At 48.1% G+C, this 22,604-nt stretch overlaps 1 protein-coding gene across 3 annotated transcripts in view; it reads right to left on the bottom strand.

Annotated features, from left to right (window-relative positions):
- Positions 1–19,990, bottom strand: part of SMOC1 (SPARC related modular calcium binding 1) — a 53,969-nt gene extending 33,979 nt beyond the window's left edge. Inside the window, exons 1-7 of one of the 3 annotated variants that reach the window (XM_032962989.2) lie at positions 19,239–19,990; positions 12,241–12,406; positions 10,529–10,626; positions 8,760–8,877; positions 7,063–7,107; positions 6,514–6,603; positions 3,941–4,027 (exon numbers count right to left, since the gene is read on the bottom strand). In XM_032962989.2, coding sequence (XP_032818880.1) covers positions 3,941–4,027; positions 6,514–6,603; positions 7,063–7,107; positions 8,760–8,877; positions 10,529–10,626; positions 12,241–12,406; positions 19,239–19,355 — 721 coding nt within the window. In that variant the 5' untranslated portion in view covers positions 19,356–19,990. The remainder of the gene's footprint in view (positions 1–3,940; positions 4,028–6,513; positions 6,604–7,062; positions 7,108–8,759; positions 8,878–10,528; positions 10,627–12,240; positions 12,407–19,238) is intronic. The other 2 variants (XM_032962985.2, XM_032962987.2) reach the window with 2 other exon arrangements.
- Between the last annotated feature and the right edge of the window lie 2,614 nt (positions 19,991–22,604).

The following is a 22,604-nucleotide window of genomic DNA, read 5'->3' as shown; positions in this document are numbered from 1 at the left end:
ACGCTAATCGGAGGTACATGGGAAGGACAACAAATTACACACAAAAAGCAGTTCCAAAGAAATGAGTTTTCAATTTAGGTGATTTAAGAGTGCATAGCTCCAGTGGCTTCCTAATATCGGAAGGAAGAGCGTTCCAGACGGCCGCAGAAGCGCATCTGAAAGCGCGCGATGCGGTGACCATCTCTGTTCGATGGCCAGCCAAAAGCCGCTCTTGCGAGGATGAGCACCGGAGTTCATGTGATGGTTTATGCTCTTTGAAGAGATCAGCGAGGTATTGTGGTTCATTTGTGGAAGCATCAAAATTCCCTTCCATCATCTCATTTCCCCAGCTCTCAATAATAATAATAATAACCTCACTATTCAAGATACGTGTTGAACTTCAATACCGTTGTTTGGGCCTGTGCTCAGCAATTGTGACTTTTAAAAAAAAATATCCGTATTTTTTTTTTTTAGACAGAGAGTGAGAGAGGGGTGCACTAGATGTGGTGTGCCGGGTACGCTCGCCCACCCCCACACACTCGGCTTAAATTGACTCCTCAACGGTCGGGACGTGGTCTCTATTCTGGGCCAGGTTGACCTGGGGAGAGAGCAGGTCTTCGCTTGATGGGTCTGATAAAGATTAATCGTTTATACCAGAGTATGGATCACTGCCCATTATGCTCGCAATAACCGTAACAGTGTGGGAGGAAGGAGGGGGGCGACTTTACGGGCACTTTCACGGGGCTTAAAAAGAACCATTACAGTGGTGGGAAAAACGAAATTGTCTTCAGCACGGTCATTTTCAAATTGTTATTTATATTACGAGATGTAAGAGGGGAGTTTTTACGTGTTTTTTTTTTTCGGCAAACGTGAAGAAAGTCGAAAGCCGCACAGAGACAGATGTTGATATGTGCTAATGTAACGGCGAGTTTTTATTTTTATTGATACGTGCGTATGACATGCGAGCGGTGTGACGGTCATCGCGTTCTCATGAACATTCCCGCGCGCAGCAGCCGCTGCCACGCAGTCCGACTACGCCCGCGAACGTCAGCTCGGCAAATCCGTGGCTCGCAGCGCACAATGCAACCTCTTCGCGAGAGACGCATTTTACTTTTTGCGACCCGTTCAAATTGAGCTCTTCACTCGGCGACGATCGGTTGCGCGACGAGTCATGAACCCTTTTGGAGAGAGCACCGCTTGGAGGGAGGTGGTGGTGGTGGTGGCGGTGGTGGCGGTGGTGGTGGTGGTGGTGCTTCTTCTCTAGGCATAACTAACTCACGGACGCACTCCAATTCTGTTTTTGTTTACGAAAAAATAACAAGCTGAGCATTATTCCTTTGTTCTAAATCAGTGTCCAATCACTCGTGAATGGAATGGCACTTGATAAATTCCCCTTAAGCTTTGATCTCTCTTAAACGGTGGAAAATCTTGAGGGTACAGTATTTATGTCTGCCTCCTGTCCTCCAGTAAAGAAAAGCCGTGCAGTTTTGCCCCGTCTCGGTTTATTTTATCCTTTGGTGCTTGAGCTTGATTTTTATTCTTGAAGAAGGGGAAAATAAATATATATGTGAGGCTGCCTTGCCACGGAGCGAATACTTTCTCGCATTATGTGGGTCGCACCAAATTCGACAGAGGCAGCCGAGTAGTTTGATGTCTTCAAAAGAATGTGTATACGTGGACAATTCAAGAAAGTAATTCGGGGGAAGGAAAAAAATAGACGAGCGGCGAATCGTTTAGATTCGCAGGAAATATCATGATGTCAGATGCCACACACACGGGCAGCCCTTCTAAATTACCTGCGCGCATGAAAAATTACTTCGAAGCGTGCATGAGTTAAACAAACCATCACAAGTGCACGCAGGGTATGGAATGAGCCTCTCAGTTTGCCAAGACTGCATTTAGCCCAATCTATTTCCAAAGAAACGCCGCGTCTGTATTTGAGGTCAAAATAATATCTTTGATAATTCCAAGCGAGTGATTTATCGCACCTGTTTTTAACCTGAATAAATATCGGGGTAGCGGTGGTGCAGCTCTTTGTGCACCCGGTGACCTGAGCTCAATCTCTGGCAATGGCCAACATCGGTGGCCAGCGATATTTAAAGAGGCCCCTCCTTCACCGATCATCACTGACCAGCATGGTGAAGTACGGTCACAGAACCCCCGTCACTAACACGGTGTGTGGGAGACTCTCGTCCACCAGAGGCTTGGCACAGATGGCTACGTACGGTGCGAAAGAAGCTCAACATACGTACGTACAAACATGTATTATTACTGTTGTAATTATTAAACACTCTCAATATGGCAACTAATTAAACATTTTAAAGCGGCTAATTTGTCACAGTGGCAGAATTCAGCTGTGTGCGGTGAGCCTCGTTCAGGTGGTGGGCGAATATGAAGAGATACATGCGCCATAAACACGTTCGCAGCGGGCGTGGGTTTAATGGAGTTCCTCTCAATTTTAAACGCACGTGCTGCGGTACAGAATGCACACGTTTCAATGATGAAACTCACACGCAGGCAGGGTGCATCAACTCCCCTCTGACAACAGTCCGTAAATGGCATGCACAGGCAAGAGAGTCAAATATACAGGGTGCTTCAAAAAAGATGTCAACACTTATGAGAATTTGCAACAATATCACACGAAATGTGCCTCGGGGCTTTGGAGGCCACCTGGAGAAAATTCCAGGCGTGTGTTGACAGTGATGGCGAACAAATGGAGAGACTCTTTGACATTTTTGAAGCAATTAACACACATTTGTTATCATGTTAAAGTGTATTATCAGTTCTTTTTCCATTAAAAACCGATAATACCATGTAAGTGTTAACATTTTTTTTGAAGCACCCTGCATTTATTTAAATGAAACGCTATTCTTTTCATATATATATATAAAAAAAAAAATTCGGTTTCTTTTTCATAAAAATGAATGTTCACAAAGGTGAGAGGGTCAGGCAGGTTGCCACAAGCAGAGCACATGGACCGGATGCTTCCCAACAGCGCGGGTTCACCCATTGCGTCAGTCTAACGCTCTCCTTCTGGTGCTGAACTCTCTCTCTCTCTCTCTCGTGTTTGGACGTGAATTGTCTCAATCCCAGAGGTTTACTGCTTTTCACAACCTGATGACCACTGTCAAACTTTACAAGGAAAAAAAAACGTGTGGACAGCCATACACCAAGAGCATATGTTGCGAAACTAAAATTGCTCTGAAAGCATTTTAAAATGTCATTTCAAAAGCCCCCAAAAATATACAGGTTATGTTTGTGCAATGGGCAGTTTAAAAAAATAGTGCTTAGTAAAAGTAAAAAAAAATGTAAGGATACTCTTTGGTTCTATTGGGTAAAGTCACGTGACTTTACCCAATAGAACCAAAGAGTATGGATCCTAGCAGTCACGAAAGCTTTAAATCTAAAATGTAAGGACTCTATCTGCAACAGTTTCACGTACCACAGGCTGGGAAAGAGTGATTTAAATAAATGTAAGACCAAGGCTGTACAAGTCGAGTCCAGCTATGAGAGGTTTTACTACATACTACATAGGCATGTGTTTGAATACTGATAATAATAATAATTTCACCTTGTAAAATGTGCACGGTGTTCACTCACTCTCAACGAGAGAGAGAAAACGACATCAGATGCGCGAGGAAGCACAGACAAGCTGCCAGGGCAGCAGCCAGGCGGTAAGCCACACACCAACAATTTGCCCGAGTCCTGCGATCCTCTATGTTTTAAGGTCTTAACGGAAGCTGCTGCAAAGGTTTAACAGTGGGAAATCCCCGTTAGCAGGAGCCAACCTCCGCCTAAACAAAAAAAATAACACTTTTTGTGTTTAGTTTGTTGTCCATCCCACGCACCTCCGATTAGCACCGGTTGGCTACGTACAGCGCGAGAGAAGTTCTAAACACATACATTATTGAAAACTATTCTGCTACGGGTCGGGGAGTAACCCCCTGTGCTCTCGTCATACCTGGACTCCTGTGCGCTGTGCCGTTCGGCTTCATTTCCCGGCCTCTCTGGAGATGATTACGCCAAATGGTGGGACCGCTTATGGTCTCTGATTGCCCGGCAGGTCGCGTCCAAAGGAAACACAGTCATTCGGGGAAAAGAAAACGCACGCAATTAATTACAGAGCAGTGTCGCATGAGATGGATTAATATTTTCTTAACGAATAACTGCAATTTAAATATTTCATATTCAGAGTCAACTTCACTTGCATTGCTTTTGAAAATGTCAACTTCCATGCAGTGCACTTCTGAGAACGAAGATCGCTTAGCACGTAACGCCGTTTGAAGTGAAGTGTGCTCTCCCGTTGACGTTCAGAATGTCCTCTCTCAAGCTTCCGTAACTCAAGACGCCCGCAGTCGTGCGTGGCGAGAAAGCTCGACAGAAGAAATGCTCAACGTTTGGCTGAACCCGGAAGACCACGCACAGATCACGAGTGACTGCCAAACCTACATTTGAAACCCTCGTTGAATAAAGTTATTTTTTATTTCATCAATGTTGCTCTTGATCAGTATAGAAAAAAAATATTTATTCAATAACATAACGACGTCATTTTTTCAATCGATCAATCTATGTTTACTTGTTACACGGAAAGTATCAATCAGCCAGTTATCCAGCTCGCTTGCAATAGAGATCTGTGGTGCCATCAGCACAGAGCAAAACAACAATGCTGAAGCGATCCGTGTGCAGAACGGGAAACAGCGGAAAAGAACGCGTCAGAGGTGTGGGCAAAAATAGTGCTTAAAGAAGAACAATTAACAACATTACAACATTAACCCTTTCCCATTCCATTACGTTGGATCAAAGGCCATGCGGGAGGGCGTGTGACACAGTTTGGCGCCAGCTATCATGGAGTGTGGCGGTCGTGTCGCCACAGTTCTCTGCGGTGAGCAACAATTTGTTTAAAAAGGCTCTGCACCTCTCCAAATAAAATTACCGCTGGGCCGCTTGCTCGCACGTTTCGAGATTGAGCGGTGAACGGGACACCCCACCCCTGCAACTCGCAAACGCCTCGGAACGAGAAAGGGTTCACCACGCAATCGACAGGGGTAGTGCACCAAAAACAGGGGTTGAGGTAAACGATCGGTCGGGAGAGGAGACGAGCGCGAGCGAGCAAAGGAGGCAATGGCCGCAGTGTGGAACGTAACAGACGACGGACGGGTTGGATGGTCCTGCGAAGGTTTTACGGTTTAAAGCGATTAGAGCTCGCGGTGCCCGCACGCACACGCGGGAAGAAACGTCGAAATGGTTGTTTGGACAGGCTGAGTGTGGTGCTGATCAATGTCAAGATCAGATGTAAACTCTGTAAAAAATATAAAGAGGTCTTGGCTAAAAACGCTAGGACAATAAAATGCCCTAAAAACCTTCAAGGAAACAAAAGTGCTGTATTTTTTTATATATAAGCACGCAAGCTGGGTCCAGATAAGCGTTGGCACATTTCTTTCAGTTCATACTTTGCACTGCTCAAGGCTGTAAAAAAAAATGGTTTACACCAAAAAAAAAAACCTCCATTGGTTTACATTACAAAAACAATACAAAATGACAAAGACAAAGCTCTCCCATTAGCCCTGAGTGGCACTGTTGGGGGCTGGTGCTGTGACGAGTACCCACTGAGGCTATCGCGGCAAACGAGGTGCTGGAGTAGCCAGCACCAAGCTCGGCTGCCTTCGCTTCAACAGCGATCACGTTGACCACAGCTCCAGCAGAAGTTTGGTGATGTTAGCAAACCGCACGGAAGCCTCAGTTCTGATATAAGCAACATATGCTTACGCCATACTGGTGCAGGGGGACAGGGGGGGACGCAAAGAACAACTTCTGATACAAGCACCCTGCTGCTGTTATAAGCACAGCTGGTCTCGCTCTCCAGGATGTGCTTATATCCAGATTCTCGTGCATTATTTTGTTTTATTGTTGGGACGTATTTGGAACATAGTTCACCACGCTGGTCAGTGTGGGTTGTTGAAGGGTGAAGGGGAGGGCGAGGACCAATTCAGACATCACTCACCACTGATGTTAACCGTGGCTTGGAATCAAACTCAGGTCACCGGGTTCATAGGAGAGTGTGCTCACCGCTGCACTGCCACTCCCTCCTTACGTAGGTATACTTACATTCATGCGTGCATCATTGCACACATGAGTATAGGAGGTCCCTAGCTCAATAAGCTAACCACTACGCTACCACTCCACCCTTCTCTATTAAAAAAGTCGAAGTGATTTCCTGCTCAATAAGCATGGAGGCGGCGTTACCTCATGATGATAGGCCTGAGCCAGCGGTGGAAATTTCACATTCCTATGGCTTTGGTGAGCCTACCCATAGATCAACCACTCATTTAATCGATCGCGAAGGAATAATGACGCGATCTCAACACCCCCACCCAGGATTTGAACTCGAAACCTCCCAGTTGCCCACGTGGCTGAACCACCCAGACACACACACACCGCGCACATACGAATATAAACCATTTAACAGCATGGACAAAGGGGCCCCCGGTTCGAACGAGGTGTGCGCGAATAGGATCGTCGTGCCGATGGGCCTACCTTCTTCCTCTAAGGGTAGCTGGGACTCGGAGGTCGGTGTCGGCCTTGATCCGTCTTCTGGGTGGAGAAGGACAAAGAAGCGAAAAGAATCTGCCATTATAGGGGTAAACGGTGTCTACCCTTAGAACAGAGGACAGATCTAAACGTTACGCTTTGCATGAGTGTGTTTGAACACAGCTGCAAAATCACCGCTGATAAATAAGCAAAATACAAGTGTTGTGCGCGTGCGTGCGACTGCGTGTGTGCGCGTGTGTGTGCGTAAAGCGTCCGCCGCATGCACGCAGCAAAGCTGCACCAAGATGTTGCTTATTTAGGTAATAAATTACGACTATAATTGATCAATTAACTTTTCTGCCAAAGGCAAAGGATATCGTATATCACGCATTTGCAGTCTGCCCAGCGCACGAGCTTAACGCAACGGCGAGCATATTTCAACGTAATGTATCAATTTTTTTTTAAGTGAATAGCCAGCAACCCACATTGGTTTATAAATGATAAACAGAATGATGATGATTATAATGGTTAAAAGAAAATGTAATAATTTCTCACCTTCTTTGCCAGGTTTTTCAATAGCGGTTGATCGAGCCTGAGAGCCTGCGGGGAAAGGAATTTTAACTCCACTCCGTTAGCCGAAAAACATTTTTTTTTCGTTACGCTTTGCATTTAATTAGCTATGATTCACCTTTACAAATAAATGTTTCCACGGAAAAGGCAAGTGTCTTGAGTCACCATTTAAAAATAAATAGCTGCTTGGGAATTCGTACAACATTTCCCCGTAGTATTTTTTTGTGCACTTTCCAACAGAATATATCACCTTTAAATTCTACACATTATTCAAAATAAAGCATAAAGCCTCACGGCTGCTTTGTCAAAAGAGGCCGGTGTGACTTTTATCACAAAGCACATTATGGCTTTCTCGGCCACGTGGGGCGCATTAATTCGACGCGCGAGCAACATTTTCACAACGCCGCGAACCAGACAGCCACGTTCCCATGGCAGTCAATTATCTCCGAGCGCAGACACGCACGTCATGATATACTGAGAGCAACAAACAGCATGCGTGGCTGCGGCTGGGATTATAATTGCACTGAGATTCTTGTGTTCGTGACTTTGTGTGACCCGTCAAAACAGAACACAACAGCGATCTTTTACTTAATGATTTTCAATTTTTTTAGACGGGTCTGTTTTTTTTGTGGTAGGCGGTGGGGGGGGGAGAGGGTGGGGGCGTGGTGTAGATTTTGGTCCAATTTGCCATTGAGTAATGTTTCAGTGTACAAGGGAACTGCCATTGCTCAGATAAATCCTGCACATTCGAGGGGCTACAACAGGTGGCTGAGGAGTGGGGCTGCGACCTTGATCATTGCGGTGGTGGCTTTCGCCCCCTTCGCCCACGTGGTTGTGTTTCTCCAGCTACCGGGAATGAAATTGGCCACACATCCCAAATGCATGACCGTCCTGAATAAGAGTCCCGATACTCGATGAGCCTGTTCTGGTTTACAATCAAATTGGCACGGATAGGTCGGCGGTAAGATTGCTTTCCTTCCTTCTGCTGACCCCCCCCCCCCACCTCAAAGCCCTACAGGTGGTGAGAATCCCACACACCATGACTTCAGCATGATCCACGACTCCTACTTGCCGGGTACCAGACTCTGGGTGAATTTGTCTTCTTCTCATTGGGGTCGACTTCTCGGATTTCCTTTCTCTCTTGCACTTCTACTCTGTGCCTATTTAATTTGGCATCTGCTGTCCTTACATCGAAATCCATAGGCTTACATTTCAGACCCAGACTCGTATACACTTACATGATCAATAAGCTTACATACAGACCCCATGGACTCTCGTCTGATTCTAAGATGGAAGTCTGATTACTCAATGTGCTGCTCAGATTTTCTCCCTCCACGTCCTTCTACCCTGTGCCTCTTCTCTCGTCACATCCCCTTCCCACCGCATCCTCCAAGGTCAACGTCGGTCTCCCTCTGCTCCTTACGCCCTGCACCGTTGGCGTCTCCACGGCCCTTCTCATTGCATCTTCTTTGCCTCTTCTCTCCACGTGGCCAAAACCCCATCAAAGTCTCCACTCCCTTGCCTTCTCGAGAATATCAGTAACCCCTGCCACCATGGCTCTAATTTCATCACTGGACACCAGGCACCGTACCGCGTAAAACCTCCACCGTGCCAAGAGGGCCGCGCCAATGTCTTGCCCGATGTGTACGCTCGGTAATTCCCGGCGGGCGCAAACGACTCACCCCGATTCCTCTCGATACCTGTGCACTTCGGGAGGGTGTTGCGCACAGAGGTGCCACTAATGGGCCTCCCCTCGGACGTGACGCACCAGCAGTAGCCCGTCGAGCTGTGACACTGAACCTGCGCGCCGCGCGGCAAGGGGCAGACAAACGTCGACGCGGGCAGGATAGTTAACGTCGAAGCCCATGGTCGCAGGCTCCACGATCTTGTGGACAGTGAGGTGAGACTCATGTCCACTGGTGGCCCTGAGCCCACTGTTCGATGTTCCACATTCGAACAAAGACGGCCGCCGCATCGCACGGCGCTTGCGGATGCGCTTCCGCGGCCGTCTGGAACGCTCTTCCTTCCGATATTAGGAAGCCACTGGAGCTACGCACGTTTAAAAATTCAAGATTGAAAACTTAATTCTTTAGAACTGCTCTTTCTGTCAAGTTTGTTGTCCTTCTCCCGCACCTCCGATTAGCACAGTTGGCTACGTACGGTGCGAGAGAAGTTCCAGCATAATACATTGCTTTGGCAGGGCTCCATAGTACAACTACCCTTGACTTCCCCACAAAGTGGTACTCGTGTAGTTGACACCAGCGACATTTTGGGGGTGAGTAAGGCAAGTACATGCATGGACATGTATGAAGTCAATCCGCTGTTGGATGATGGCCTCCACCTGCACTGTGCACGTGGTACGGGTTACTTGACTCTATCTCACCAAACTGGTCAGTGTGGAGGTAGGGAACATAGACTTGGACGCACACAGCTAACAGGACAACGATGGATTGTGCTGCACTCCGCTTTCCTGTCCACCACGTAGCCCCACGGTGGTCACCCATCAGAGCCCGAGCCAGTCTCAGGCATGTTTAGCTTGCGAGATCTGATGAGATCAGAAGCCTTTCGGGTGATTTGGCCATAGGTAAGGCAAGCCAAGCAAAAAATAAAAAAAATGGTCGATACTCTTCGTGATGAAACAAAATGCAACTAGAAAACCTTGGCCCTGAAGGGCCACCGTCGTAAGTCATGATCACTCCACTGCTGAATGAAGGCCTCTCTAAGCCGCGACCGTCTCTCAGGGTCCTGTGAAGCAGCAATCCACGTAGCCCCTGCATACAGCTGATCTCATCGCTTCCCTCCCTTGGCTAATAAAAAAAAATCCAATGTTTTCACGTGAAGTGAAAGAGCCTCAGAAAAATGTATTTGTCGTATGAGTAAACACCAGTCACGATTAACAATGCACCATAACATTGGAAGAGTGCAATATGCTAGTGTTTGTAAGTGGTACAGAATAAACAAACTGGAATTAACTATATTTACCCAATTGTATTCCAAGTGTCCTATCCGTGTTCAGTCAACAGATGAATGCATTTGGAACGCCACAGCTATCAGTGTACCACCCCGAGTGAGAAAGTGTCGCAGAATTGCTGCTCAAATCAACAGGGCCCCTTAATCCACACTTTTAGATGCCCTGACCATTAGTCACATGTCAATCGAACCAAAATCTGCGGTTGGAAAGTTAGAATTTTACCAAATTAAGCGAAAACCTCATTTGAGTATTTTATTTTGGAGCGGTCGTTGGTGGCCAGGCCAAGTGAGACCATTACCTCGCTTGCACTCGCAAACACGGTCACATCACATCACAGCAGCAGCAGCAGCGCAGACTCAGAGCTCTGATCCCTGAGCTAAGCGGCCACTTAGCGGCTCTGAATAGACACCACGTGGTGCCAAGAGCTCGCGCTGGCAACCGCAACGGCAACATCAGTGGCCGTCACTCGGCACCGCTGACCTCTGCGTATGTTCCGTCTTCCTTGCATTCCGGGATGAAACTGTTCTTGTCTTGCCGTTCCTGCGCCCTGGCACGATCTTGCTGGCAACTGGACATTTCTATTCAGGGACGGGAGAACGTGCTCATGAGGGTTGACACGAGAAATTAAAACCATCCGTACAGCCAGGGCCGGAGCCAGGGGGGGGTGACAGGGGTGACATTCTGCGTATAAGTGTACGACTCTCGGTCTGGCGGACTCCGTGCAACTGCATTGTCAGAGTGTGTCGCCAACCGATGGCGTCTAGTTCGACAGCCTGACTCTCTAATCATTCTTGAAATTAACATTTGTTGAATGTCACCCCGGCCTGAAATCCTGGCTACGCCCCTGCGTACAGCCATCCCTTGAGAGGCTTAGTGGGGGTGAGGAATAGAAGGAATGCCCCTGCCTCCCTCCCTCGTCCGTGTTGCCACAAGCAATTTATTTTAGCACAACTACCGCTGATGTGATATCAGCGATTCGTACAGCAGTGGTGTCTTTGGGGGTTGTGCCGCGTGCCATTCAGTGTGGTGTCCGACCTTTCGCTCTGGAACCCAAAGAAGCTTCCAGCACGTGGAGCGAAACGTCAGATGTTGTGCCGAGTGCAACACGCGCTACAACCTCCAACAATGATGTGAAGAGCTGTGATGTGTAACTGGCTATAGCTGGGTTAGATTCATAGGTGGGATAGATTTATAGGTGGGCGAGATTCATAGGTAGGCTAGGTTCATTGGTGGGCTAGATTCATAATTTGGTTAGATTCATAGGTGCGCTAGAATCATAGGTGGGCTAGATTCATAGGTGGGCCAGATTCATAGGTGGCCTAGATTTATAGGTGGGCTATGTTCATAGGTGGGCTAGGTTCATAGATGGGCCAGATTCATGGGTGGACTAGTTTAATAGCTGGGCTAGACTCATCGCTGAGCTAGATTGTATGTAAACGTGTAAAAGTCCATGTGAGCTGTCGTGGAGTATTGTGTGTAACAAATAAATGATAAACAAATTAAAAGTTAATCTCACCACGTAAAATAATATCATGATTGTTCCCCCCTTGACTTATGGGTCTTCTGGGACAATGCTGTCCAGCAGATTTTGCTTGTACTCATTGGTGTTTTCGGTAAAGTCACGTATGCAGAAATAAAATAAAATTTAACTATGCACCAATGGACTAAAAATGTGTTTCTTCTACGTGGAAATAAAAACGCTTTTGTTTATCATTTACATGTAAAAAACAGTGTTGCGTATTTCATATTCACAATTATCACAATAGACTGACTGTCCCTTGTTATTCTACTGCTGGAAGGTGTTGGCCCACGTGGATTGTCTGACCATAACTCCACCACGGCTGGTCGGTGCAGATTGGTGAAGGAGACTACTCCAGGCTGAGTTCAGCAATCGCTTACCACTGACATGAACCGTGGACAAGAATCAACTCAGCTTGCCGGGTTCGACAATCTGTTCACCCTGGGGGACTTCCCCACCTCTCTCCAAGACGTTTGGCCAGCCTAGAAAAGCAGACCCTCAGCGTGCTCTCGCAGGTATATTTGGCGCTCCCGGGCAGTACCTTTAAACCTTTTTTGTAAACGTTATCCACCCGAAAGCGTACGCGTAACCGCGTCTCAAAATTCCACCACCGAGGAGTAACGACGTTCAACCGCCCGCCCGCCTTTGCGCGCCCACCATCCCCTCTGCTCACCGGGGCAGCGTCCCCTCCTCGTCACCTCCAGCTGCGGCTCCTTGCACTTGGCCCTCTGGAACTCGCAGCGCGACTCGTACGTGCGCCCGTTGGAGGCGCACAGCGGCTTGGGCAGCGCGCCCACGCACGGAGCGCTGCACTTGTTCTCGCGGTCGTCGATCAGGAACTTGGAAGGGGTGGGTGGGGGGGGGGAACAGAGGGGAGGGGGCGAGGCGTGGCGGGGCGTTAAAGGCGGGCGACGATGGTGAGGAGGAGCCAGCCGCGTGTCTCCCTGCTGAGTATTCGTGGCGACATCAATGATGATGGTGATGATGGTTTCGCTGCTTCGCTCTCTACGATGTTGTGCTTTGATATCACATCGCGATACCCTCCGCCCGGTTACTGCCTAGGCTTCCAACTTGGGCGCTGTATGTGTGTATGTATGTTGAACTTCTTTCGCACCGTACGTAGCTAGCCATGCTAATCGGAGGTGTGGGGGGGGGGGGGAAGGACAACAAACTAAACACAAAAGGCAGTTCTAAAGAAATTAGTTTTCAATCTAGATTTCAAAGTGCATAGCTCCATTGGTTTCCAGACGGTCGTAGAAGCTGTGTGCCGCGAATTAATTTTCCTTGCACTTAACCGAATATTGACAGCTTCACCACGCTTTCCCCCATCACACCTGCAGCTGTGTGTCCAATATACTTGAGTTTCTCTCTGTCTATGATGATGTGGCCCAGCTTCTTCTCCAATCTCTTTGTAGTGCTACACCTCCGTTTGGTTCTTCTTGCTGTCCTTGCGCGACACAATATTCTGGTCCCTGGCACCATAGTTCAAAAGCTACTGCTGCATTGGTCAAAACAAAGACAACGATACCCCGTATAGCCTTTAACAGACTGTTGGGGCAAGTGGGTGGGTGGCCAACATGTTTACACACCACAACAGGAACTCATTTGAGGCTGAGTCGACCGAGTGGGAGGCCCATTACCGGCTCAGATAATCGTCGCCGGTATTGGCCGTGAGCGGGAATCGAACTCGGGTCGCCGAGTTCCGAGTGTGGCGAGCTAACCACTGCGCCACCGCTCCCCCATTGGACACGCGGGTGTGCACATACATGACATTGGCATGGAGGACAGAAACAAAAACGCCCAGTGCTTTCACTCGCTGCTTGCCAGGACTCTACAGAGACTCAGTAAAACCTTATATTTGATAAGCCAACAGTTTATATATACACATGCATACAATGTGCACCAGGTGGATGTTAGGAAATGCCAAAGTTGAACGGATTGCAAAGGCACAAGCAATGAATGCCAGACATACACGTGTATGCCTTTCATATCTTTGCCAAGGTCTGTAACTAAACATAATTTTCTGGCAGATGTCAAATATGTTTAACATGTTTAATCATTCACTGCATTTTCAAGTGTGTGACAGTCTGCGCTGTTAAACGCATTCCTTAGTTGCAATTTATTACATTTCTTGGCAATGATATCGCTGATATGGGATAGATTTGAAACCTAAAAGCATGAAGTGGCTAAGCCAAAGCCTTTAACATTAATTTGGAAATGACTCATGCGCAAAGCAATGTTTTGCAATGGATACGCAGTGCTGTACTTATAAAGTACGCGCTGCGTATGATCCCGATTTACGACATTGAATGTTTTAAACGGCATAATAATAAAACTATCACGTCCTTTATTTTTCCCATGAGTGGTGGCCATAGCGGTTAGTGCACCGCATTATGAACTTGACAACCTGAGCTCGATTCCTGGCCATGGCTAACACGAATGCCAAGTGATTCCTGAATCTACGCTGGGCTCCCAGTCCTTCCAACAGCCTTCGCTAACCAGCAAGGTGAAGTATGGTCAAACAGCTCCCGTCACCTAAAGTCCGCGCGGAGGCCCTTAATCCAGCAGGGCATGTGACAAAGGGCTGGGAATGATATAATTATTCTAATTTTCAAGAAAAACTTCGGGGCGTTCAGGGGCCTAGTTTCAGCAGGATTCTGCATGTGGGATGTTGATCCCATTTCATCGCTGAGTGTTTGGCACGTGGGAGGAGTACCCAGAAGGGGAAAAAAGTCCTCATTTGCAACGGAGTACCACTCAAATATCTGTCTGCACAGTTTGAGTGTCGAGTTTATTTGATTTGTTACACGGATGATAGTCTCGTTCAGCCAGTTGCCCGACAATGTTACGCTGTAGAGATCTGCGGTGTGTGAGCACAGCAGCAGCAGCAGAAACTAAATACAAAAAAACAACGAAATTCCAGAGAATGAGACCAGGGTCCGTAAGGCACACAGCATTGAGGGATTCAAGAAGGTAGATTCAAGAATTACAGATAGATTCAAGAAGACATCTATTTTTTCTTGAACAATCACGAATAGCTTACCACCTTGAGAATGACCGCGTGATTTTTTTGGGCTGGCCATTGAACAAAGACGGTCACCGCATCGCACGCTTTCAGATGCGCTTCTGTGGCCGTCTGGAACGCTCTGCCGTCCGATATTAGGAAGCCACTGGGAGCTATGCACTTTGAAGTCTAGATTGAAAACTAATTTCTTTAGAACTGCTTTGTGTATTCAGTTAGTTGTCCTCTCCCCACCGCATCTCCGATTAGCACTGTTGGCTACGTACGGTGGGAAAGAAGGTCAACATACATACATTTATCCTCACATAAAGACCTCCATGGCATAGCACGTTTGGTAAGGGGCAGGGTACCGCCTGGCCAATCCCCCCTCCCTCGCCCCTCCCTTCTTTCTAGCTCAGAGCCTGGTCCCCCTCCAGCCTGTGTACTCCGGTGCAGTCTCACCGCCTGCACACTCGATCGCTACGCCACTTACGGAGAGCAGCGTATGCCCCGCGCGAGATGCACGGAACAGATCGCAGCCTTTGTGTGAGCCGTTCCATATCCCAACACGACCCACTAAACTTTCCCAAGTGAAAGTTTGCCAAAGAATTCATGGCATTGACTCTGTGGGTCATGCTACCACGTGACTCCGCATTTGAGCGCGGGCGTCATACGTGGCTGACGTAGGCGTCGCCCATACGAGGGCAATCTTCGATCTATGTTATGAAACAACGAAAAGGACGTTGCAAATGGGAGTATATTGGAAATTATATGTAATTTGAGCAAATGCACATGCAGAGCATTGCCTGTGATATGGTAGAAGACGAAGAGACGTTATGTCTTGCCTGGCTCTCTGGGTGACCAGTGAAATCCCTCTCAGGTGATCAAAAGGGTTTTTTTTGTCGTTTTCCGTGCCTATGCTTTGCCCCCCCCCCCCCCGACCTTATGCGAATCGCCGGTGGGCACGCTTTTGCGTACCATTAACACAAATAAAAGAATAACCATCGAGTTGCTCCGTAACGTAAGCTCGGATCAAATTTACGATTCAAATACATTAGGACGCATGTGGTCTGCTTCCAAACGGGTTGCAGATGTAAGTCCGTCTCAGCACATCGTATAATAAATACCATTACATCATAATCACTGCCACCACGACTATCATCAAGCCTGGTTTTTTTTGTATGCAACACTGCCTTTGGTGCTGAACGTGGTCTTACCAATAACATCTGGCAACCTATCACTCACTCTATGTTTACCAAGACTCACTGCTGGTGAGATGCTACATGTCAAAACTGTTCTTCACTAATATATATACAGTGTATACCATATTATCCAGATTACAAGATGCTCTGAAAAGTAAAACGCAATCCATATTTGAGTCCGGTTTCAATTACAGTATGCAAACCTGGTCACATACAGACACATAACGAACGTGTCTTATAATCCAGAAATGATGGTGTAAATATATGATTTATTCACGTATTTTCCCCGTGATGCACGGCCCACTGAGAAGCAATTGCATTAAGGTGGTATGTAAATCCAAACGACATTGCCCTGTATGAAGAACGACCACTCACTGGATTATATCGACACTGATTAATGAAAGCCTCAAAGGGAAAATAAGCAATTGATCAACATCTTATTAATTTTGTGTTTGCGATGACACCTATATTCATAGGGTGCAGACATTCAACTCCACCTGTTTATTTATTCCAATACAAAGGGGATTATGAACATTTTCAACAATCAGTCTATGTATTTGTAACATTATCTATGCTGAAGGGAAACAACAAAATAATAAAATATATATAAATATTTTATTATTTTGTTGTTTCCCTTCAACGTGACTTTACCGAAAAAACTAAGACTATGAATTACTGCAGTCACGAAAGCTTTAAATCAAAAATTATCTATGCTTTCAACTAAAAACACAACACTGAAAAAAAATCCATAATTTGTAAGAGAAACATCCTATAGAGCACCATCTAAGCGGTGGGAAATGCAACCCAAGGCAGCGTTCACTTTCGATAAGATTTGATCAAGAGTGCCTGCTCTGAGCCACAATGCCATAAACTGTTGTTTACGTTACTGCAACAACAGCTAAAAAAAACGGCGAGAGAGAGAGAGACTTTGTAATGCATGCGTCATGTTAATCGGCTTACAGCGTGGAAAGAGATCAAAGTGTGGCAGAGTGGTTCGATGCAACGGGCAGATAATTCCACTGCACGCAAAAACCGTTCTGGTGCAAATGACCCCGTAAGGGGCGGCTTTCCAACGATAGGGATTAGGAGCCAAGCAAGAGGGCCTCCATAGCCGGGTGGGGTGGGGGGAGGCTCTGTCCTCTGCGTCCGAGTTCCCCTCTCGTCAGTGCAGCGAGCGACGCGTTGACAGCAAAAGAGAGACGAGCCAGCGACGACCTCGATGGGAGCCACGAGTGCGAACCGCGCAGTCCCCCAAATTAAATCTTTGAAAAAGAAAGTACGTCCCAATCTCGACTCTTTGGGCGCTCCTGTTCCATCACCGGGAGCTTCTTCTGGGAGCTCAGTAACTGCAGAAGCTCTTACTTGCACGCGAAGCCGATCAAAAAACGGTACACGCCGAAAATTTGAGAGCTTTACTGGCGAATGTTTTGCACAGTCTTCAATTCCGTAAGTGCTTGAAGAAGTTTCCAGCACGCGAAGCTAAATATCACGGCCTGAATACACATCGCAGGGCTGTACACCACAACTGGAGGCACAAGAAGGGTTGAAGTCATCTCGAGATGCAATGCAATGCTGGGATTCCTGTTTATTAGCTGTTAAATATAACGTTTTGTACATATGCAGCATCATCAGCACCCTCGTAATGGTTTGCCATGTCACGGTACTTTATACATTTTATTTTGGGTCTTTCGGTAAAGTCACGTAGATTGGTTCAAAGAAAACAAAAAAACTACGACGTTTCGATCCCAACACAAGCGGTCGTCAGCCTTTTTTCCTGAATATTAGATTAAAAAAATTGTCATGTTAACATGTCGAGTGCTACTTCACGAGATGAAAGTACACCAATTATCAGCACTTTACCCGACGTTAGAGAGGGTGGTCATCAGAAGGTGATGTCACAGAACCACACAGCCACATTAGGAGGACATGATCTAACACACTCTGCTTTTTGAAAAATAAAAATTGGTGATACTGCATTGGCAGTGGTGCAATGCACAAATAACAAAACAAAATCGCCACGCATTCATGACCAGCCCTGTGTCCTTAAAAGGAAATATAATAAGTGACGTTTTTGGGCAATGGCACATGGATTTATGTTTTATGAAGGATGGCCATCGCACGAAATATCACCGATTTACGCTTCCTTTAAAGGCCACGGTATTATTGGCAAATGTGCCGAGTTTTCAGCTCGAGAAAATGGTCGTCGCATGGAAGTCGAATGTGATGGGGGTTTTTTTTAATCTTTTAAATCACGCAGCTGATATTTTGCTAAAATAATCCACAAAAACTACGCGAGTCGTCAACTCGCTACACTTGAAAACCCGAATCTCGCGCGGATCTCACAAAACCTGGATTTGAACTCTCAACTGTACTGACTCAGCGTTTCTGACGCTGGAGCCAACACTCACCCACGATTATGTGATTATGACTCCCGTCTTGTGTTCACGTTTTAGAGGTTATTCATTTGTTTTGTGAATCCGCGCAGGCAATAAAAGAACGCGCTCAGAGCGCGATGAACGTGTCACAGTGACGGTTCGTACGTTACCTATTGGGAAACAGATTGTATGCACGATCATCTTCATCAGCCATGATCATTCCACTGCTAAATGAAGGCCTCCTTCAAAGCCATCGGGGTCGCTCGCTTTCCCACCATGCGAACAATCCATCGTGGGCCTAAAACTCCACTCTATAATATACGCGTATGGTGCCGTACTGTGGAACAGCCTACCCCAAATCATTGCAATGCAGTCGCGATTACGACCAAGTACAGAAGGGTTAATAACGAATACATTTGACACCAGGGGGACAAAATAAGTCTCGCGTCATCTGTGAAGGTGGTTTGCTCCGTGCGCTCGTACACGCACGCGTCACCGCATCAGTCTAAAGTCAACCAGCCGGTCGAATTGTCCTCGGACTGTCCCACGATCGTCCTGATTCTGCTGAGTAACCACGTTCATCAACATTTGGTCATTGTTATATGACTGAAACGTATCGGGCACAGTAACAGAGAGGCGTATACGTTTGCGGACAAAAGCGCAGCCGTAGGTGGTGGACTCGTACGGCAGACTTCGCTGAAACCCAAAATGCGACGATGAACTTCCCGCCGAGGCTAATAACGGAGAGGCAGCCTAGGTAGAGAGAAAGCGTCCGAAGAGGCCGTCCACCGCAGAGAGATGGAGCGATCAAAATCCGCTCTTGCGCGGGCGTTAGCTGCAGTTATTGTTAGCCATCGCAACGTGGCAGGATTACAAGATGTGACCCCCGACGGCTTGGGGGATTGGGGGCTTCATCCAGCAGTGTATTGACAAAAGCTGATGATAACGATGAGGCTATTGCTTGCCTTCATCCAGCAGTGGATTGGCCGAGGTTGATAGTGACGGCGACGACGACGATGAATGTGGCTATCGGACTATAAGCCTTGCACGTGGCAATGCCGAGTCAGCGGAAAGTGAAGATCAAAACTCTTACCCGGAGTCCCACTTGACGGTGCGCGCTGCACATCACAATGGGCAGCAGCAGGAGCAGCGGCAGGAGCAGCAGCGGGAGGAGGTGCACAGCTGCTGAGCCCATCGTCGCCATCGTCATCAGCGGAGGGGTAGGTGGGGGGGGGACCTTGTTCACGTGTAAGAAGAGGTACAGGCGCAGCCCTGCAATTGCCTGCTTGTGTGTAACTTTCAACAACAAAAAACCTTGGAACCACACGGCCCGTGATGCTCGGTGGGTAGGTTAGGTGGGTTAGGTAGGACTGCTGATAGAGAAAATCCAACCGCTGTTGCCGTGATGCGAGTGCGAGACGCCCGACGTCAAAAGCGCCACCCGAATGAATTCGAAAACGAAGTAAACGAATTAGCAAAACGAACAAAAAAACCAAACACACTGCGTTACACACAAGTCGACTCTGCCTTTGTACGGAGTGACCAACAACGCGCGCGTATCGACGTGCGCGCGTTGCGCGTCCTCGTGTGTCCGCGCGTGCGCGCGTGCGTGCGCGTGTAACTCGTGGACGCAGTCACCGCTGAGCAAGGAGCGGGGGGAGGCTGTGGGTGAGAGAGATTCTTTTGCTAAACACCGCAAAAGGCACCCGGCTTTTAAAAGGCGCTGTCGCTCCAGAGCTACGCATTGGCCTCGCCCCCCGTCCTTGGTTGGCTCCAGGGGCTACCCCCTTTCGTTCTCTGTTTTCCTCTCCCTCTCTTTTCTCTCCCTCTACCTCTTCCTCTGTCTTGCTCCTCTCCCTTCGCTCTCTTTGCTCTCCCTTCTCTCTCTCTTTTCTCTCCTCGTTCTGCTCCCTCCTCCCTCTTCCTACTCTCCCGTGTCTCTTCTCTCCACTCCTCTCTCTCCATCTCTGTACTCTCACTCCTCTCTCTCGTTCCCCGTTTCTCTTCTCTCCACTCCCCTCTCTCTCTCTCTCTCCATCTCTGTACTCTCACTCCTCTCTCTCGTTCCTCTCCTCTCTGTCTATCCTCTACGTTCTCTGTCTCTCTTTCTCTCATCTCTCTCCTCTCTCTCTCCCTGGACTCTCCCTGATCGCTCTCGATCTTCTTCCTCCACCCTGTCTACTCTCCCTCCTTGCTCTCCTCTCTGACTCTCTCTCTCTCTCTCCTCAGCTCTGTCACTCTGCTCTCTCTACTCTACAGCCTGTGTCCCTTCGCTCCTCGCCCTCCCCTCTCTCCTCTCCGTAACGCGCAGAAGGCATCAAACTACTTATACAGAGTTGGACACCCCACTCGGGTAGCGATTGCAGAGTGAAGGGTGTGAGTGGTGACTTGGTAATATTAGTATTAACAATGTCATATCCACATAAAGTACAAACCGTTGTCAATCCACAACTGGATACAGGTCACCCTTACGCTGTTTCGGTCACGAGGGTTTTTTGACCATACTTCCCCGCGCTGGTCATTGCTGATTCGTGAAGGGGGCGGGGTGGGGTTGCGAGGTTGCGCCCAGGATCGGTTCAAATATCAGCCGCCACTGATGGTAGCCGTGGCCTGCAATCCAAACTCAGGTAGCCAGGTTCATAGCGACACGGCTGTACACTGCTGAACCACTGCGCCGCTCAGCACTCCACTGTGCAAGGGGTTTCAGCGGCTTGTGTGCATGCCGTTTAGGGAAGCATTTGGGGGTTCAACTTGAATGGCCACGTTTGCGTCTCTCTGATTCAGTCTCATGGAATCACTCCTCGTTCCCAAGGAAAGCAAACCGCGATGATGTCGGGCCATCAGTCCAGCACTCTCAACCACTCCACCACCGCGTTAACTTCTGAATGCAGGCAAGCAATAGCCTCATCATCATTATCAGCCTTGGTCAATCCACTTCTGGATGATAGGGAATATATTTAGATACACACCGCATTGTCACCATTGTCAGAAGCACATTTTCTCACCCGGTATTTTAAAAGAAACGTATGGTGGCGCGTCTTATAATCCGCTGTGTGTGTGTGTGGAGCGGTGTGCGCACTGCGTTACGAACGCGACGAGCTGAATTCGATTCCCGCTCACGACCAATACCAGTGGCGAATGTTTGAACCGGTCACGTGCATCCCCTAGGTCGACTCAGCCTCAAATGAGTACCTGGTGTGCAAGCATCGCCACTAGCGAGACAAAGGCCACCCTGTCCTCGTGTACCGTAGTGGCCTTCGTAGGTGCTCGCTAACGACACTTGCCCCAACACTTTATTTAGGCTATACGGGAGACCTTTGTCTTTGTTCACACACTGTTGGACTTTTATTGACACCGGGCAAAGTGGTTGCGTGGGGCGCGTGTTACTTTCCGGAGCGTCTTATAATCCGTCGAATGCGGCCCGCATATTTGCCAGACCTTGCTCGATCCACAGCTGGATTGAAATCCCCCCCCCCCCCCGTCTTGCTTGGCTGGCTTGGCTGGCTGCACACGTCGAGTGCATGAGGATTTGTGTGCCGTTTTGGGAGGAGGAGGAGGAGGTGGTGGAGCAGAACCGACTCGCGTGGCTGGGAGCCCAGCAGACACGCACCGCTCGCTCCTGCTACACACACACGATAATATACACACTCTTATTGTAACAACTGGCCTCTTATACACCAGCCACAAGCTGGATATATATACACAGCACACACACACACTGCTAACCAGTCTCCCCGGCCCCTGTGCCGTTGATTTAGCACGGGTGGGAAGAAAAAAATGACCAGGGCTCGTTACGCTTCGCAGACGTGAATTTATCGATCTGGGTTTTTATTTTTTACGCGGTACTTTTTTAATAACTTACATCGCCGCCGATGTTTGCTCGTATTACGGTCACGCCGCAGTCGACTTTGTATGTGTGTGTATGTGTTTGGGGAGGGGTCGTATAGCGGTTTGTGCGCTGCGCTACGAACCCAGCGACCCGAGTTCGATTCCCGCTGATGGCCAACACCAGTGGCGATTTTTTTTAACTGGTCATGGGCCTCCCCTAGGTCGACTCAGCCTCAAAATTAGTGTCTGGTGTGGTGTGTCAACATGATCACTTGGCTGACAAAGGCGGCCGGGCTTGGCGTTGGCCACCCACCCCCTCGTCTGCCGTGCAGGCCTTCATAGGTGCTACTCGCTAACAGCACTTGCCCCAACAAACCGTGTAGGCTACACGAGAAACTTTGTGTTATTTTGTTTTTTTTTTCATGTGACGTTGCACTGCGTTCGCGCGCAGCTTTCCCCCACGGGCTTCTCGCGTGCCCAACGTTTTTTTTATTTCGGTTTTTTTTTTGCCAAGTGCCCGATTTATTTCATGGCTCCGTCTCTCGATTTGCGACCAGGTCGACGTCGGGGATCCACGTCAACTCGCGTTGTTGGGCCAACGTTGCAGAGTTTACTGGGCGGGTGCTCCGAC

Source organism: Petromyzon marinus, chromosome 29 (genome assembly GCF_048934315.1).
Source record: "Petromyzon marinus isolate PM22_M1 ecotype Great Lakes invasive population chromosome 29, UKy_Petmar_22M1.pri1.0, whole genome shotgun sequence".
In the NCBI taxonomy this organism is placed as follows: Eukaryota; Metazoa; Chordata; class Hyperoartia; order Petromyzontiformes; family Petromyzontidae; genus Petromyzon; species Petromyzon marinus.
The sequence above is the reverse complement of the archived record's forward strand: the minus strand, read 5'-3'. Positions and strand labels throughout refer to the sequence as shown.